General features: G+C 38.7%; 1 protein-coding gene across 5 annotated transcripts in view; it reads right to left on the bottom strand.

Annotated features, from left to right (window-relative positions):
• Ergic2 (ERGIC and golgi 2) overlaps positions 1 to 14,683 on the bottom strand; it is a 34,916-nt gene extending 20,233 nt beyond the window's left edge. Inside the window, exons 1-6 of one of the 5 annotated variants that reach the window (XM_005407138.2) lie at positions 14,518 to 14,682; positions 10,715 to 10,779; positions 6,593 to 6,735; positions 5,079 to 5,187; positions 3,170 to 3,216; positions 1,697 to 1,767 (exon numbers count right to left, since the gene is read on the bottom strand). In XM_005407138.2, the coding sequence (XP_005407195.1) occupies positions 1,697 to 1,767; positions 3,170 to 3,216; positions 5,079 to 5,187; positions 6,593 to 6,698 (333 nt within the window). In that variant the 5' untranslated portion in view covers positions 6,699 to 6,735; positions 10,715 to 10,779; positions 14,518 to 14,682. The other 4 variants (XM_005407139.2, XM_005407140.2, XM_013505938.1 and 1 more) reach the window with 4 other exon arrangements.
• Positions 14,684 to 19,307: the final 4,624 nt, after the last annotated feature.

Raw genomic sequence — 19,307 nt, 5'->3', positions numbered from 1 at the left:
TCACATATTTTACTACGATAGTTGTCTATTAAAGAAATGGATACAGACTAGCAATCTACCATATATATAAAATGGCATCTTAGGAGTTAAAATAACTTAAAATAAGCTAACCCAAAATACAACTACTTGGCAGAAAAAAAGATAATATTATTTATATGTAAAATTCAGGCATCTAAAGCCTATATTCTTGCTGGGAAGCAGTAAGAATTCAACCTCAATCAAACCTGCATTTACAAGAAAAATAAGTTACTCTATGACTGACATATGAAGTTGTGCTGAAGCCCGTAAGTTATAGCAAATATACTTGCTGAAAAAGAAACCTTGAAAGTCCCTACATAAAATGATAAAAGTAAATTAAGAATGGCAGAAATTAAGAACACTAAAACAACGTGAAAAATGAGTAATTTTTCTTAAAATAGCATTCAATGTAATGCAAATGTTACAGTGTCTAATAATCACCACCTGGGTCCAAATTTCCAGAGAAGAGTTCAATATGCTGTAACACAGTACCTGAATTTGTAAGGTACCTAACTTTATATAAAATTATCATAAAATCAATTGTATCAGTGGGAAAACAGAAAGACAGCTTAGGATGGTAACAATAAAATTACTTTTCTATAGAAATTTCTATTTAAAAAGTGTTTACTAAAGGGTGTATATGTGTGTACATATATATAATATATATATGTACTGATGTTGTTAAAAACTACAATTAATTCAGTAATCAAAAGTGGCCAAGATTTCTTTTTCTTCCCTCAAACCCACAAACTTAACACCTCTACTCTTCCCCTACTACCTCCAGTCATCATTTTGCAATCTTGCTTGAACAAAGGGCTCACAGGTACCGACAGGCAAAGGAACTAAGAGTGCATTTGTAAATATAAGCACCGCAATGACAGCCAGTAGTCGGCACATTAGGGCAGCTGGAGCTTCATGCTTGCTCTCAAGTTGCTTCAGAGCTAATTCTAAGAAGGTCTTGCTGCTACTATACCTCCCCAGTGACATGTCAGTGTTTTCGGACAACCAATACGTGTGCTTTGAAGGTAGTAAAAGAAAATCACTTCATAAACTTTCAGAGATGTAAAGAAGGGACAAAGTAGTAGATGCCTAGGAAATTTCTCTCAGATATTGCTTCATTTTTATGATACAAAGCTCAAATACCTTTAAAAGTCAATGGTTTCCAAATCAATAGAGAAAAAGTAGGAAATTTCATCACTATGGTAATTAAAAAAACTATTAGGAAGCATCAAAAAAAGTAAGAGAGACTATAAAACAGCCACAATGCATATCATCATGATTTACAGCACATGTACTAATAAAAAAATCTGGAGAGTTTATAAAACGTTCTTTCTTTCTTTCATTCATTCATTCATTCATTCATTCATTCATTTATTTTTGATGCCAGCAATCAACTCAGCACCTTGTGCTTGCCAGGCAGGTGCTGTGCCCCTGAAAGCTACATCCTTGGCCCCTACACATACTTTAGGGGCTCATCCAAAATGTTAATAATATCAAATCTTCGTATTAGACATAACTTTTCTCTGTTGCCCTCCATCTAAATTTTGCACAAAGAATATGGATTACTTTCGAAATAATAAAAAAGTTATATAAAAAAGCAACTCAGACAAAACTAAAGGCAAATATCAAAACTGTCCACAATTCTTCAGAGCATATAATTCCAAAATTGTGAACTTACTGGTTCATAAACTAGACCATCTGCAGACGCAACCATTGTTTCTGCTAAGTCCAGTACATCTGCTCCAACATCTGTATTTTAAAAAAATAAGAACAGAATATATTGTACAGTTGGAGCCAAACTATATCTGATATAAACAAATTAAGACAACTACAGAAAATTCACCAAGTATGTAGTCTTATTTTCCTATACTACTTATTTGTTCAAAAGTTAATGCAGAGCTTGGGATGATATTATTCCACATTTTAATAATGTTTTTCTACTTCTTCAGAAAACTAGATAAGCAATTGCATTTTAAAAAGTATAAACTTAACTGAATTAAAAAGGCAAAGTATGATACATTCCGTGTAAGCATTAGCTCAAAATTTAGATATAAAGTATTTCCTTATCTCTTTAAAATCACCAGAGAAAAACAGAAAGGAAAAGATATACATTTAAGGATGTTCTCAAATCTAAATACCTCTTAATTGCAAAATTATTTCACGCTGAAAAACGTTGTCTAGTGATTTCTTTGTCTCTCTTTTTTTTTTTAAGGGGGTCAGGGCACAAGTAAAGCACGGACTCGAACCGCAGGACCAGCAGCTCTTGGAGCTATCGCTCACTTGGCGCAGGGCACGTGCAGGGAGGGCCCACATGTGAACCCCAGTGAGAGCAGTCCCCGGGGTTCTGAGTGAGGAATTCCTGTCTGCCACAGGTCCACGGAGGGCAGAGACTCAAGAATGTAATGGCGGTGGGGTCCTGGGTCGCCCCTGCTGTGTCCGTCTCTTTTTTTTTTTTTTGAGACAAATGCTTGCTCTGTAGTCCAGGCTGACCTTGAACTCACTATGTAGCCTAGACTGGCCTTAAACTCACAGCAATCCTTCTGCCTCAGCCTCCTAAGTGCTCGGATTACAGGCATGAGCCACTACACCAGGCTTGTCTCTACTTTTGAAGCAGTAACTTACAAGATATTTTCTATGCAAAAATAACCTCATTTTTGACAGCAATATTGATTCAAATATAACCTATCCAACATATTAGCATTCTTTTACTTTTACCAAAATAATCAAATGAAGCTAGTGAAGAAAACAGGAAAAGGTAGCTTGTTATTTCATTTACAAGAGCTGGATCTGTATTCTAAAGTGTAAGAGCAAACTACAGCAAAGGTGATAAACAGAAACAAGGTATATATGCGGAGTGTGGGTGGAAAACAGTCCTCCAAAAAGAAAAGAGAACGTACTCAAACTAAAACTCTGAACAGATTCTCCTCCCGTTTTATTTTAGTCATGTGTACTAATGTGAAAGCCAAATCTCTTTATGGAAAGAAATTTAAGGAATATAAACTGACGTGAAACAATCTGCATTATTAGATAAAATTTTTAAGCATTATAGAGGAAAAGTAAAGTTAAAGTTCAATGTTTGGCTTTTAATGTTACAGGTAACTGTTTGAACCCTAAAATACACACAGATTCATGGAGCTGCATGTACACTTACACTGACACTTCATGGCAACGGTGATATCTATGTTGATTCTCAATTTACTAAAAGACAAAAGGTACACGTCAGAACCTGTCAGTCAGCAAAGCATGAGGAACAGAATCAATTGAGACATGAAAAACTTGGATTCCAAGCAGAATATGCCAGTTAGAATTTGGATTGCAAGTCTTATAGCTAAAACAAAGGCACATTTAAAAGCATAAGTTTCACTTGTGATTATTACAAAAACATTTCTGACTTCAGATTTTTAACACAGTACTCAGATATTTAACACACTGCCCTTTAATTTGCAACTCCAGAGGGAATAACACTGGGCAACTCAGAAAAAAATCTTAACCTCTGTTTATATAAAGTTTGGATAGACTCTCCCTTTAAGCATGTAAAACTTTCAGCATTAGGAATTACAAGTTTTTCTCTTCTATCACCAGTATCATGCATTATGCTACGTGCCTTACTAATACTACCTTTTTTATGTCATGGAGCGCTAAGATGGAAGACTTTGGTTTTTCAAGTAATTCACAAAGTGTTTACGGTAGTGTAAATGCCTGATGAAAATTAATCAATCACTAAAGTGACATACGAGAAATTGAGACTGTGTAACTCAGGGTAAATACAAGCACATTAAAAAAAGAAATGTGATGTTTCAGTTTTGTATAATCTTTTTAAAAGATTCAACCAATCCTCTATTTTCAAATGATTAGTTTAAATAAAATTTTCAAATAACCAGAATTAAGCATTATAAATAGCAGAAGGGATACAATTAAACTGAGTCCTGCATTTCCAATAAAACTTTTTTCACTTATATAATTTAACAGGAGTTACAAATTGTTAAAGCTTCACAGCGCATTAAAATTATCTAGAGTTTAAACTTGCTCCAAATGACCTTGGGAGTTAGGTTCAGGAAACGCTGTAGGAACAAGTGTAGGAGGCCAAGAAGGCTTCTGGGTGTCCCCACCACACTTATGAACTATCAAAGACTACACTGGGGCAAAAATAAAATGTATTTCACTGGTGCTAAAAACCAACTGAAAATAAGAACAATGAATTCCTCGGAGTCTAATGATACCTAGAATACTCACATAAGATGCAGAAACTGGCTCAAAAGAAGTTAACTGTATGTCTTATCCATAGCTATACAGTAATTTACAAATATCAGCCAATTTGTCATAAACACCACAAGAAAGAAGAATATTGTTTTAATTTTACAAAACAGAAAACTGAAACACGCTCAGTTAAAAATTTAGTAACTTCCCAAAAGTCATGTATTTACTGAATTGCAAAACTAAAATTTGTATCAAGAATATCTGTTCCTATCTAGTGCAATTTTAGTATTATAAACCTATTATCTGCTATCCATTAAAAAATCCAAATAAATGAATCAATGTAAAGTAGATCTTATCCCATAAAGTGCTTTATTTTCAAAAGTTTAGATGTGAAACTACTTATATCAAAATTTAACTCAGATATAGTTTATAAAAATCAAGTTATAAGTATATGTAATGTGTCTTTAGACTACCTATTCTTTCAGTTCACAGATCAGAAAGATATTTCAGATGAGATCAGGTGTGTTCAGGGTGGTATGGCCATGGATTCAGTAAGGTATTTCAAAATCCTGAATAAACAGCTTCAACAATTTCATACACATACATAGCTAAGAAAAAATGTTTTCCTAACTCATTTTTTAAAAGTGCATACTAAATAAAAGCTCTTGTTTCAGAATTTAGCAGATTTTAAATGATTCTAAAATGTTTCACCTAATACATGTAGTTAAAGAGACTTTTGAGAACTATTTCTTCAGAATTAAGATAAATCAAATATAAAAGGGCAGACTTAAAAAAAAAAAAAAAAGAATGTTATTTTTAAAACAACTTGAATCTAAAAGTATTTCCAGAGGGAAAAAAGTTACCTAGAAAAATCCTTGTCTACTTCATATTCATACTTCATCCACGTGTCTTGATATACTGAGAATTCCATTATCGTTAATAAAGCCATAGTGGTAAATGCTATTAGAGAAACTGAGAAACACAACAACAAATTAAAACAAACCAAAAAAAAAGGTAAAGAGGAAAATTTTTAAAAGATTACACTAAGCAGAAAGTGTCTAAGGATTGCCATTTGAATATTATAAAAGGTTTTTCTACAAAATGCTTTATAGATTTTTTTCCTAAAACAGCTCAAAAATGAAAATTTAAGGAACACAAATATGAACACAAACATCTGTAAGTTGAGAAAGTATCTTATTTCTTCAACTTTAAAGGTATCTTGGGCTGGGGATGCGGTTCAATGGTAGGGCTCTTGCCTTCCACACATAAAGCCCTGGGTTCAATCCCTGGCACCACAAAATAAAATAAAATAAAATAATTAAGATACCTTTCACTAATATATTTGCCAAAATGAGTAAAGACCAAACGAGAATTGTCATACATTATGAGAAAATACAGTTAATATAGGTTGTACAATAAGAACTTATACTATTTTTATTAAGAAACTTAATCACAAGGGATTAGAAATAGCAAGCATTTTATCTAATAAAAATGTAGACTTTAGCCAGGCGTGGTGACACACACCTGCAATCCTAGCACTTGGGAGGCTGAGGCAGGAGGATCGCTGCAAGTTTAAGACCAGCCTGGGCTACAAAGAGAGCTCAAGGCAGCCTGACTTCACAGCGAGACCTTGTCTCAAAAAGACAAAAAAAAAAAGTAGACTTTATGTGAAATTTTATTTTATTAGCTCTTCATGGGGAAAGAAAAAACAGAATTTTTCCTAATTTTGTTTAACAAATATTCCCGTCTGTACCAAACACTGCTCTAAAGATTAATAACTTATTTAATGGATCCAGTAAGCCTAGAAAGTAAATACTAACATTTCATGGAAGAAACTAAGGCAGAGACTGATTTGAGTAACTTCCTCCTCATGAGAAGGGGTAGAGGTGAGATGTGAATTCACAGTCCAAAGTCTGCATCTAAAGTCTAAATTCTTCATTACCTCACATTGCCTCTGAACAATAATGTGAAATTCAAGAAATTTTAAATGTTTATACGCATTTACTCTTAACCAAAATAGTAATGAAGTAGTGTCAGCATCATTCCATTACTTCTAACTTCAATCCCACTTGTATATAAAAATCATGTTACTCTAACTTCACATAGGCAAAGGGCACCACGCAGTAAAACTGCATCAGCTGGTTAGTATCTTAATAAACACCACTAACTTGCACAGTGGTACTGGGTTGGATGCAACACATAGAATGTAAGGAACAAAATCAGAGTAAACAGTGACAAATGGACAGACAGACTGACTACAAAGTTACTGTGCGGTTCACTGGGGCGCTTCCTCATGCTGTGCTTCTGTACACGAAACGTTTCTGCACACTCAGACGCTGCACTCACTGTGGGGATTTTAACTTGAACTAAAACTCACCTGTACCCCCACTGGCTGAAGTCTCCACATAGCTCTGAGGAACCTTCGGAAATGCATCCAACTCTTTCACCAAATTTAAGGTTTTCTTCCGATTCAGTCGCCTCATCTTCAGCAAAACCTTCCTCTTCCTTCATATAGTCATGCTAAGAAATAAAGTAATGAATGAATGAACTCTGATAACTGGCAAACTTCCTTAGAGCACGTTAGCATTCTCCTCTCTCCTGGAGGCACAGCCGTCACCCACACCACTCCTTTCCCCTCCTGCGCCCGGACAAAGGCTCGCAGCAAAAGGCAACTTACACACACAAACACATCGAACAGCAAAACAACAAGTCTGAGGTAATTCAAGCATTTGTAATATTTAAATATATAAACTGAAATTTAAAATGGTTTTTGTCATATAAATAAATATATATTGACAAACATATAAAAAGAACAATTTCCAGTAATGGACAATGACATAAAGTAAGCATGCTCATATGCTGCTAACAATAATATAAATGTTCACCATTCCTCTTTTGACTAAGTAAATTCTTCTTTAGAAATGTATTCTAAGGCAATAATCTGGGTCATAAATAAAAATTTAATGAGGGTAGTTCTCATAGTGTTACTTTTTAAAAATACCAAAAATACAAAGAAATGTAGGGTATCAAACATACAAGTTGTGGTGAAATAACATCTTAATTTATGTAACCACTGAAAATCATATTAGTTATTTAATGAAGTAAGAAAATATTCACAACACATTAAGATTCAAAGGCCTTGTGGCTACTAATTTTATGAGAAACAAGGAAAGCCAGACAAGAAACAAATAATTTTATATATAAAGATACCAAAAGCAGACCATGGGAAAATGTAAGTTTTACATAATTTTGGCCTTTGCAAATTATCTATTTTTATAATAAAGTATTATTTTAAAACTGACATTCTTTTTGATCAGTAAGGCAACACATCTAAAACGTAAGACTGTGACAACACAACTGTAAATCGAGCACTCTGGGAGCTGATGCAGGAAGATCACGAGTTGAAGTCCAGCTGGGCAACTTATCAACTTACTCTTCCTCAACGTAGAAAGTAAAAAGGGCTAAGGGGCTGGGGATTTAGCTCAGCGGCAAAGTGCTTGCCTGGCAAGCGCAAGGTCGTTGAGTTCGATTCCTGGTACCGGAAGAAAAGACCAAAAAAAAAAAAAAGCAAGTAAAAAGGGCTGGAGATGTAGCTTAGTGTGAAGGCCTTGGCTTCAATCCTCAGTATAGGCGGCAAGAAAAAAGGTCAAACAAATGATAACTAAATTCTCCTATTTTTACAATTTTAACAATAGTTAACTGAAGTACTCCAAATTTAGAAAAACTACAAAACCTGAAACACTTCCAGTTCAAAGCACAATGGATAAGAGATGCTCAAACTGCACAAAACTCCTGATTACCATTCTACCTCTAAGCTATCTCACTTTGTGATTCACCTCCCTCTCAGGTTCTGCACTAGGCCCTCCTCCCAACCTCCACTCTCTTCACCATTCCTTCAGCTCCTATCTACATGTTGATTCCTCCCAAATCTTTATTCTCAGCTACAATCTCACATAGATAAACCTCCATTCCCTCACTTACATTGTCCCTTAGACATTTCAAAGATAATTCAGACCCAACAAACCAAAAAGCAGTATTTCACCCTATTAAAACTATCCCTCCAATATCCCCAAAACATTTCAAAGATGATTCAGACTCAGCCAGCCCCCAAGAAGAGTATTTCACCCTATTAGTAACTGCTCCTCCTCCTGTATTCCCCATCTTAATGATTAAAACCATGCACCCAACTGCACAAGCCACAAATGGGTTATATCCACAGACTTTGCCTTTTCCTACATTTCTCTCAAGTAGTCCTCTCTTCTTCAGCATCCAAAGAGAAATCCTTTACCAGACGCACAGGCTCAACTGCCAAAATCTGTAACTGCATGTTTCAAAAACTTCTTATCTTTAAACCCCTGATTTGCTCTCCATGTTCCTATGAATTATCTTTACTACATAAATCCCACTGCACTTACGAGTACCATGCTCTATTACAGCATGTTTTTGAAAGTCCTTCAAGCCCAAGTTCTGGTTACTTTTCTTCAAACCCAACCCCTCACAGTCTAAGTTCTAGCTACAACATCAATTTAAAATCTTTAAATATGCTGCTCTCTGCCAGAGATAGTCCCTATCCCCATGCCCACTTCTCACTTACCTAGCTCTACTTCCACTCCCTGGATACTCATCTCTGTCTTGAGAGGGAAAACGCTCTGTCACCCCAAAACCTATGTGCTCTAGAACACTGAGGCCTTCTCACACTGCCTGTAACTGCTGGTTTCATTTCCTTTTTCTCCACTTGTTTGTTAGGGCAGGAATCACGTCTAGGTTGATCTCTGTAATTCCAATGCCTGGCACAAAGGTATTCAGTAAATATTTGTTGAGGGAAGGAAGGAAATCTCCCCAGAAACACCCACAGCAGCACAGATTTCAAATCACAACAAACTGTCACACATAAGTAAATATACACCATGTAAGATTCATGAGGAGGTGGGTTTTCCTATTTTGCTTGCTACACTAACCCCAGCACCTAGAATAGTAGCTGAAAAGAAATTTCTATAGTACTATTCAGCAAATTTAGAAAATAGTGAGTTCTACTTCCAAAAGTTTCTAAAATGTTGTATTTTCATAAACATTTTCTTTAAAATTATATATAATCATAAAAATATGGTCAGTAGTTAACTAGTTTTTATAAACACTCTTACAGTGATGGCAAACCTTTCAGAGATGAGTCCCCAAAATGCAACCCAAAGCTCACTTATTTATTGCAAAGTGCCACCATGGCAATTATGTCTGAATATCGAGGTTTTAGTTTAGAAAAAACAACTCACACATTAACATCTTTTGTCATAAAAAAAAAGACCACAAGTACCAAAAGATCACTACCACTGCTCTGAGACCGCACACAACTTATGTGGCACTCCTGCTTGGAAATCCTACTTCATTCCTGTCCCATGACTGTCATTCTAGAAGTAAGCACCTGCCACTGATAATCTTCCCATCTATTCCTAAAAGCTCACTAATGTCCAAGAAACTCATTCTAAGACTTAACACTCTATAAAGCCACCACTTACACGTAAGTCATTCAACAACTTCTAGTGTTTTTAAAAGTAATGCCCTACCTGCTCTCTTTATGAAACCTGACCTCCTGGTGGGAATTCCTTTCCAATCTTCACTTCTGAGACCCACAGTGTAAAAAGGCAATGTGCTTTATCATACTTCTCAGTCATTTCTTCCCTTCTCAAGTCTACCTTATGCTATTAATAGTTAACACACAGACACAGCACAGTTAGAAGTATAGGTAACTTTCACGTATGATTTAAAGAACTTTATTTTTGTGAGCCAGGGTCTCACTATTAGTTCAGGCTGGCCTTGATCTATGTAGCCCAAGCTGGTCTTGAACTCATGGCAATCCTCCTGCCTCAGCCTCCTGAGTACTGGAATTACACTCATGCACCACCATGCCTGGCTCCACGTCTCTAAGTGGGAATAAAAATAGTATGTGCTTCATGGAGTAGCTCAGGACCCACTGCCAACTTCCAACGACATCCGGATGTATTCATAATTTCCTTAATGACTTCAGCATATGGCTATCAATACTTGTATGTTCCTCCTCTTCCCTGTTCTATCAGCATCCTTAGAACTCACGATCCCACGGCATTCATTCACAGCAAAATCTTGGTGTCACATAAGCTTAACAGTTCTTCTGTTCCAAGAACTCCATCTTCATTCTATACTCAAGCAGGACTATCTCTTGGCTCCTCTCAATTCTCAAAAACCGCTACACATCAAAAACCCAAAACATCATTTTCCTCTCCAAACTGAAACAACTACCCTTCACGTTCTTCATGTTCACCAGGGTGCTCAAACCTTGGGCCCTCCCAGCCAGTCCATTCCATTGCTCCATACCCACTCTATTTGCTTCTTTGGTCAGCAAATTTTTAAAAATGTACTCACTTAGGAATGACAAGGCCAATGTTTCCCAAAAGACACCACCACACATTTCTATCTCTACCTAAATGAGAACAGTGAGGACAGGGGAGGAAACTTTTTAAAAACTTACCAATTTAAAACTCCGTCTTCTATCCTGAGATTATTTCTTTCTTATTTGCATCAAAATGTCCTTTCCTTTATGAGATGACAAAAATAACAGGTTTTTAATAATAGAGGTTTTTAGTGTTTTGTTTTTAGATATCCTTAGTAAATTGAAAACTGTAATTCTGTATCAGTCCTCAAACTCAGGCCTTTCCTGTTGTTTGTTTTTCCCTATATATTTTTTCAGGTTGGTCCACAAAATCAGAAAATTTACGGGTCACTGTGCCCAAATCCTTTGTCAGTTCTAGCTGCTACTTCTACCTTAACAATCACCAGCACCACGTCTGTTTTTTTACTGGCAGCCCTAAATTGTCAAGGAAGTCATCAGGCACAACTAGGCCAGGGTGACACTTTGAATAACTCTATAAGAAATAAGAAACCCCCTCCATCAAGAGGAATACAGACACTGGTAACATAAGTAGTGTCACTGGTATCTTGTCACTGCATTCATCTGAATATGAGACTACCAGATGCTTTGCCAAAATTAAAGAATTCGTGAACTTTTTACAATCTGCTCAATTAAGTTTAAAACAACCAAAACAGAGACAATTTATCCATCACTTCTATTTATAATATATATTTGGTAATGAGACATATTTAATTAGTTAACACATATGGCCACGTTGGGGGCAGAACTGTGTCCCCCAAAAGATATGCTGAAGTCCTAACCGAAGGCATCTGTGAATGGGCCTTCTTCAGAAATATCTTGGTGTTTGCGGCTACAATTCAGATGAAATCATACTGGATTAGAGTGATACAAAATCTAAAGACTGGAGCCCTAAAAGATGACCACATGAAGACAAGAAGACACACAGGGAAAGGCCACATGAAGACAGAGGTCAGAGGGGTGCATCTACCAGAACTGCCAAGGAGCTAGGAAGAGGCAAGGAAGGATTCTTTTACAGAGCCTCCAGAGTGAGCATGGCCCATCACCACATTGGTTTTGGACTTCCAGCCTCCAATAGTGTGATAGTATTAATGCTCGTTCCAGTTACGGTAATTGTTAAGGCAGCCGCAGGGGACTAATACATGCCATTAACTAGAACGAGTAAGGAGATAAATACTATTCAGGCCATCACTGAATTGCAGAAATGAAAGTAAAACCACAAACTATCTATAAATATAATTACCTAACTATGCAGCATTCAAATATCACAATAAAAACCACTTTGTAAAACAGTTTATGAGCCACATGTGGAGGCAGCACACCCATATAAACCCAGCACTCACTCAGGAAGCTGAAACAGGAGGATCACCATTAATTTTAGGGCAGCCTGGGCTACAAAGGGAGTTCAAGGCCAGCCTCAATCACATAGTAAGACCTTGCAAAACACCTAGTCTCACTTTACAAACACTGAATATGCAAAAAATAAAAATAAAAATGTACTTAAACTGTTTTAGTTTAAAATTTGGACCCCCTTATAAGAGTTAAATGCTGCTTGAAGTTTGTCCAAAATAATTCAAATAAATCTCGTAACTTTCTGTAATAAAAAGGTTTCTTTGGAAACCAAGTGAGATGGTATAAATGGTGAGTTCTGTCATTAGAAAAAACTAGATTATCTAGGCACTTAACAGTTATGTAACAAATTTGGAAAGACCCTCAACCTCTCAAGATCCCTTATATAATTTTATTTTAAATGGGAGGGGGAGCGGGGGGAGGAGAAAATAATGGCTACCTCATAGTTTTTAATGAGTATAAAAATGAAATTTGTTTTCATTTACTAAATATTTATTTTCTAATTTAATAAATTAGTAAATACCTGTTTGCTCTTTCCAAGAAAGGCAAAGATTTGTAAGGTATTTAAGATTTAGTGGTAAAGTATCTGAGGTTAACTGGTAATCTCACAGTGTAAGGAGGGTTATTCACTAAAAGAATGAAAATTAAGAGAAAGAAACTGTAGTCATAGCAATAAAATACAGAAGTGCCTGGTAGCAAGAGGAAACAAGGACAGGTGTAAGTCCTCACAGGATGACTTGACTGTAGCAGCTACTCAAGAAATGTGCATAAAATTAAAGCAAGGAAGTATAAGGAACAAAGCATGAGAAAAAAAGGTCAATGAGACATAAGTGTAAAATAGAATGAATGATCTCAAAAGCAAGATTCTGGATTAACTGGAAACCTAGAGGCATAGAACTGACCTCGACAGCAAGAAGGCTACAGGGAGAGGTAGAAATAAAGCATTTGAGCTTTAGTAAGTTAAGAGAGAATAACAGCAATTGGAAGCCAAGAGTTCAAGGACATATTAATCAAACACTCTTCAGAGCGTTTACTCAATTCGGGGGGTTAGAAAGAAATTATCTTCTTCAGTCTACATTTTCACACACCGTAACATTTGCAACTAAAGAATTCCGAAAATGAAAATTTAAAAAAACATACAGCAAGCTAACTAAGCTGACTGTACGGAAACAGGTACGGTACTGTTCTAAATGCTTTGCAAGTTTTAATTTAATTGTACAACCTCAGTATGAGTCAGGTATTAGTGTATTACTGCAGAACTAAAATAGTGCTGGAAAATCATCAAGTAAAATTTATTGCAGGAATAGACAAAATAACTTTTTTCTGTACTGTGAACTGACTACATCCCCAGCCCCACACTCCCAGCCCTTTTTAATTTTTATTTTGAGATAAGAGTCTCGCTAAGTCGCTAAATTGCCAAAACTTATCATCCTCTTGCCTCAGCCTCCCACAGTACTGGGAATACAAGGATGTACCATCATGCCCGACTACAAGTAACTTCTATTAAAAATGAATTTCTTTTTTTCTTCCATTTAAATCACTAACTGCTAGAGAAAAGAAATTCCTGGAGAGTTTTTCTTAATTCTTTGTTGATCCCTTGGGAAATTTTAAAAACTTCATATATCATTACAAAACTCAGTTGTGTACTAAAATTTACTATCAAAAAGAAACTTTTCTTGTCCCATTTACCCGCCCACCTACAAAAACATAAAATTTGTTTCTCCTCTAAGAGAACTGGACTAGCTACATTAACTTCAGCGAACCAGCCAGGCTCATTTGTTTAGGTCTGTATCCCAGAGTTCAAGATAGGAGGCAACGCAACTCACTGAAACAATGGGAATACAACTTCGGTGAAACCTTGTTTTAACTGTATCTTAACTGTTCGTGAAAGCCAGGCTTGCAGCATTTTAACAGCTGTTGTTACTCTGCCCCCAGTCTCGAGGGCACTAGCTGCTCAGTACAAAAGTAACCGTGTTTTCTGCAACGATCTACCAGCTCTACACGCCACCGACCGATGCCCCGGCTGCTCTCCCCGAGGTCCGCAAGCGACCTCCGCGGGTCTCTCGAGGTGAGAAGGGCAGGGACCCCGGACCGGCGCCGCCCCGCCGCCCTCCTCGCCCAGACGCGTGCGCAGGCGGGCCGAGCCCTCCTCCTTCCGACAGAAAGCACCTTGCGGCAGGGAAAGTGGGTCTGCCCGAGAGAAGCAGGGGCCAGGCGCCCGAGGCGGGACACGGCCCGGACCCACCTGCCTGCGGTCAGGATCCGCCCCGGCACCGTGAAAATGTGGGGCCAGGGTGCGGGCGCTGTCGGGGGAGCCCGTGGGCGCAGGGCGGCTCCGAGACTCCTGGACCCGGCGAGGGGCGCCCCGGCCCCAGCGGGGCCCGCTCTTCGGCCAGGAACGCCCCCGGGAGGCGGAGCGGCTCCGACAAGGCCTGGGAGCAACACCAGCCTCTCCGCCCCCTCAGCCGCATTCACGCCAGGGGCAGTCCTCAACAACCGAGGGACCAGAACCGAGGGCGGTTTCAGTGTTTTACCTTGTGTTACGGTCCCAGCCGGCCGCCATATTTCAAGCCCGGGCCGCCGGGTTCCAGTGCACCCAGAAGTATCGCGAGAACAAAACCGACTATCACCAGTGAACACGTCGAAGGGAGGCACGTACAGTTCTCGCGATATTGTCTGTGCGACAAAGCGCTCCGGGGGCGTGGTCAAAGTGAAAGGGGCGTGTCTACACGAAAGGAGAATGGAACATGCTTCAGGTGCGGCTGCGCGGGCTCTCTGGGGCCGCTTCCGGCGGGAGAGAAGCTCAGGTCTCCGCCATGAAGACCAATTCGCCCGGGTGAGAGTAGGGGGCGCTGACTGAGTTGCTAGCATAGCACGCCTTTCCTCTCTGCAGCGTTTTGCACCCTGTGTCTGTGTCCCTGTTTCCTGGTCAAGAGCGCGTACACCTCTTTCTAACCTAGGCGACGCTTTGGAGTTCGGCTCAGTGTTTGTCATGTATACTGCGAGGAAAGCGCCGTGGGAAAACACCCCCCCGCCTCGCGCCCCTTCACCCGGCGACACCCTTCGTCCCCCCGCAGCTCACGCAGGGCTCGGGAGAGGGTAAATCGCGGGAGCTGCTGGAGAAAGCCCACTCAGCGCCTTTCTCAGCCCAGTCCCCGGGTTTTACGGCCACACCGTGGCATTTAAATTGGCAGATTTAGTGAGCAAAAAAGTCTACCGGAAGCATAATTATGACCAAATGCTTACGCAGGAGACTGTTAAGCACTTCGTCCGCCCTCGATAACCCTAACACCACTTTTCAGGTGGCATTATGTACCTGCTTAATACGCAAGGCATTTGCGCCAAGAGGTGGTGGACTCCGCTAACTTAGGCTGCTTGAGTCAAAGTCTGAGCCACAGGGAGACCTGGACCGCCTACTCAGCTGATCTTAAGGGGTACAAATCACATTATTGTATTTACTGAAATATGAAATCTCATCAAGTGGAAACTATCCTCCAAAATAGGGAAAGATACATTTCCACGGGTAAAATTTCCGTTTCCAGACTTTCAGGGCTAATCCAGTTAAATCAATTTAAAGTTACCACTTCCTTCACATGTTTAATAAGAGGCAAAGTTCAACGGATAGGATCATAAACTCTGAAGCCAGCGTTTCTAACAGTTGAAATTCCAGTTCACTATATAAAGACCTAAAAAAATCAAACCTCCTAAATTTAAAGACCCAATCCAAAAATGGGCATTGAGATGGATAAATACTTCTCAGGTGAAGAAATACGAACAGCAAATAAATATATGAAAAGTGGCTCACCATCACTGGTCATGCAAGTTAAAACAACACTGAGATTCCATCTCACGCGGAAAGAAGTGACTGTCATCAAGAAATCAACCGTTAGGAATTGCTGGTGGGGCTATGGGGAGAAAATGAACCTTCTCCACTCTTGGTGGGAGTGTAGACTGTTGCAACGGCTATGTAGATCAGTGTGGAGATTCTTCAAAACACTAGGATTTGGAGGTCCCGTTTGACCGACTTAGTTACCTTCTTGGTGTCTTCCCAGAAGAATTAAAAGCATCATGCCACAGTGATATATGTGCGCTCATGTTTATAGCAGCACAATTTGTAATAGCTAAATCTTGGAAACAACCCAAATGCCTATCAGTTGAGGAATGGATTAAAATGTCTTTTTATACAATGGAGTACTACTGAGCCATAAAGAAGGATAGACTTGAGACTTTTATAGGTAAATGAATGCAATTCAAGTGAAAAAACCATACTCACATGTTTAAAGATATTGTCTCCCTAGTGTGAGAAACAGAAAAATGAGATCCAAAATGTACAATAGATATTGTAAAATGGGAAGAAACTATTGAAAAGGAAAGAGATATTGGGATGGAGGGAAGAAAAGGAAGGGAAAAGCAAAATATATAATTTATTATAATTTATATATTATATAGTTATATATTTTATGTAAGTATATAAATATATATATGATAGTTAAGATAAACTACTAATTTCTCTTAGTTCATTGAAAAGAAAGGTTTGTACTAATATGGCTTAGACAGTTAAATGCCTATATCTTGTACTCTGAGTAACTAAGGATAACAATACCCAGTGCCTTGTTATTCTTCTATTATCTTGTTTTGAAATTTTGTTTTTTTTTTTCTGTAAAATAAAATTTTTTAAAAATTCAGATTCAGTAGCATGTCACTTGAGGCACTTTATTTCATCTCTTTGTGTCCCCATTTTCTCTTCTTGGTTACCTTTCTGTTGTAGCTGAGACAAAATACCTGACACCCCAAATTAAGGAAGGAAAGGTTTATTTAGCCCACAGCTTGTGGAGGTTTTAATCTGCAATCAGCTGGCTCCAAGAAAGGGTGGCATAGCACATGGAAATAATCCAGGGTGGCAGAAGACAGCAAAATCAGCAAGAGCACAAAGGGTGGGAAGTAATCCTCTTTTCCTGCCTTATACTGTCAGCAGGCTACCCGCACCGAGTGGGGTGTAGCACTCACATAATCTCCATGCCTTCTCTTGCACAGGCTCAGGATGAATACAAAGTAATGGCCCTGGCCCCCTGCTGAGCCACGTAGTTAACCTTCGAAACTTTTCAAGACACAGTGAACATCCTAGAGCAGGAAGGGCTTGTCCTTTTCACCCCTGGGTGTAGACTGCTGAGTTACTTTGTTAACCTTCCAGACTCCTGTATCAACCATCACAGCCTGGTAAGCTCTCATAGGGTATAACGCAGGCCTAAGTGATTAATACATACATCTAAAATATTCTTCATCTTCATGATAATGGCATCAGCAGGTCTTTTTTCCAGAATCTAAAACTGTACAGGCTCTTGGTGACCAACTGTTGTTCACTTAGTTATACCTGATCCCTGGTCTCCAAAGTAGTCTTTCAAGGTAGCAACAATCCCACAGGAGTTGTGTTTCCCAGGACGGCACAGCAAAACTGATTACTTTGATCCTGTTAACTAAAAAAAAAAACAAAAACAAAAAACCTACTATTTCCCAAGATAACACGAAGAGAATTTCCCCTGAACAGTGAAACTCTGGTGACCTGTGTGTGTGTGTGTGTGTGTGTGTGTATATGAGCTGGGATGGAACCCATAGCCTCTGGCAAGCTAAGCATATGCTTTACCACTAGCTATAGCCCCAGTAGAACCCTACTTAACTTTATTTTTCAGTTTTTATATTAGTACATGTTTGTGGTAAGTAATGATTCTATTCCTTTGGGACTTGGTGCCTGTGTATAACACATCTTAATTCTTTCTCATTCCCTTCCCCCCTTTCACTCTCCATCTGTTGGTCTCTTCCCTTTGTTTTCTATCTTTTACTTTGCTCTTTATATTTTGGGTTTCTGGTTAGTTATCTGTGTTATCCTGTGTTGCAGTGGTGTTATGTCTGGAAAACAATTTGCTTACAAAAAATCCAGTCCATGATGCTAAAGATAGGTTTCACACTGGGATGAACAACTAGTTCAAAACAACCTGTATTTCTAGACAAAAAGCTCAAAACATGTTTTCATGCTACTTTTCCCTTCACTACAGTTTGAACAAACATCTTAGCAAGTGAGTGGCAAAATTAAGTTAAATATTTCATACTGTACAAATGTTAGCAGGTGCCTTAAAGTTAGTATATTGCAAGTAGATTTCATAACACTCCCAAATCTATTGCTCCTGCCTAGAAAAGTCACTCACCTCAGGTTTAATCAGGTTAGAACCCTCAGCATCTCCTTCTCTCCCTAGCTGTCTTTCCCATTGGCCAGTTTTGTTCCTGAGATTCTCCCCAGCCTCTCTACACACCAGGCACTCACTGTCACTTTCTTCAACCTCAGATGATTGTCAGTGTTGTTTCCAAATTTTGTAATTACACTTGCAGGCATTGTAATTTACACTGCATCTTTCTTGACACCAGAATGCTGGACAGTAAACTGAACAAGGAACTTGAGGCTCCCAGGTTCTGCACATGAGGCAATCAGAGATGAGCTAACTAAGTAGGGCTTCTGTGAAAGCCACTTGTCTCCCTTTCTCCTTCCCTTCTTCTCCCTGCTTGGAATGTGCCTGTGATGGCTTGAACCCAGCAGCAATTTTTTGACATAACTGAATTCGTATACCGAATGGTAAAGAAAGATGGAAAAAAGCCTCAGGCCCTTATGACGCTGAGGAGTTGCTTAGCAACCGTAGACTTCCTGCAAGCCAGCCTTCATTTAGGGAGGATAATGTACTTCTAATTCCTTCAAGCTGTTGTAGTCAGGTCTTTAGCAACAGCCCTCATGTAATTCCTAATGGAGTCAAGAAAATTTGATACTATTTTTAAGATCTCTTATTATAGAATCTCCCTTATAGGCCAGTCTTATTTTCACCTCCACATATGTCACTGTCATTTGAATGTTTCAGTGGTTTTGGTCTCGTCTCCCCGGTGTAAACCCACCCTGGCCTGTGTTATCTGAAAGCACTCTGCAGCAGCATGATATGGTAATTGTGTCTGCAGTCAGATAAACCTGGGCTTCAATACCCAGCTTGGCAAACTTTCTCATACAGTATGCTTAGCATCAATGTATGTAAAACACAGGACACATAGAAAACTATTAAAGTAGCCAATTAAATCCTCAGTGGGAATTTGTTTCTTTCTACAATTTTTAGAGGTTTCAACTGTTAAATGCTATGGTTTAGGTCTAGAAGGCCCCTCAAAAGCCTCACCTGTTCAGAGGTAGGTCTTTGCTGTGGTAATGGATTGTGGGGGAGCTGTGCTCATCTGTGGATATCCATTGATGACATCAGAGCTCAATGAGCTGTTAGCAGGGCGAGCCTGGTCAGAAGAG

Source organism: Chinchilla lanigera, unplaced genomic scaffold, assembly GCF_000276665.1.
Source record: "Chinchilla lanigera isolate Chin_1 unplaced genomic scaffold, ChiLan1.0 scaffold00104, whole genome shotgun sequence".
In the NCBI taxonomy this organism is placed as follows: domain Eukaryota; kingdom Metazoa; phylum Chordata; class Mammalia; order Rodentia; family Chinchillidae; genus Chinchilla; species Chinchilla lanigera.
The sequence above is the reverse complement of the archived record's forward strand: the minus strand, read 5'-3'. Positions and strand labels throughout refer to the sequence as shown.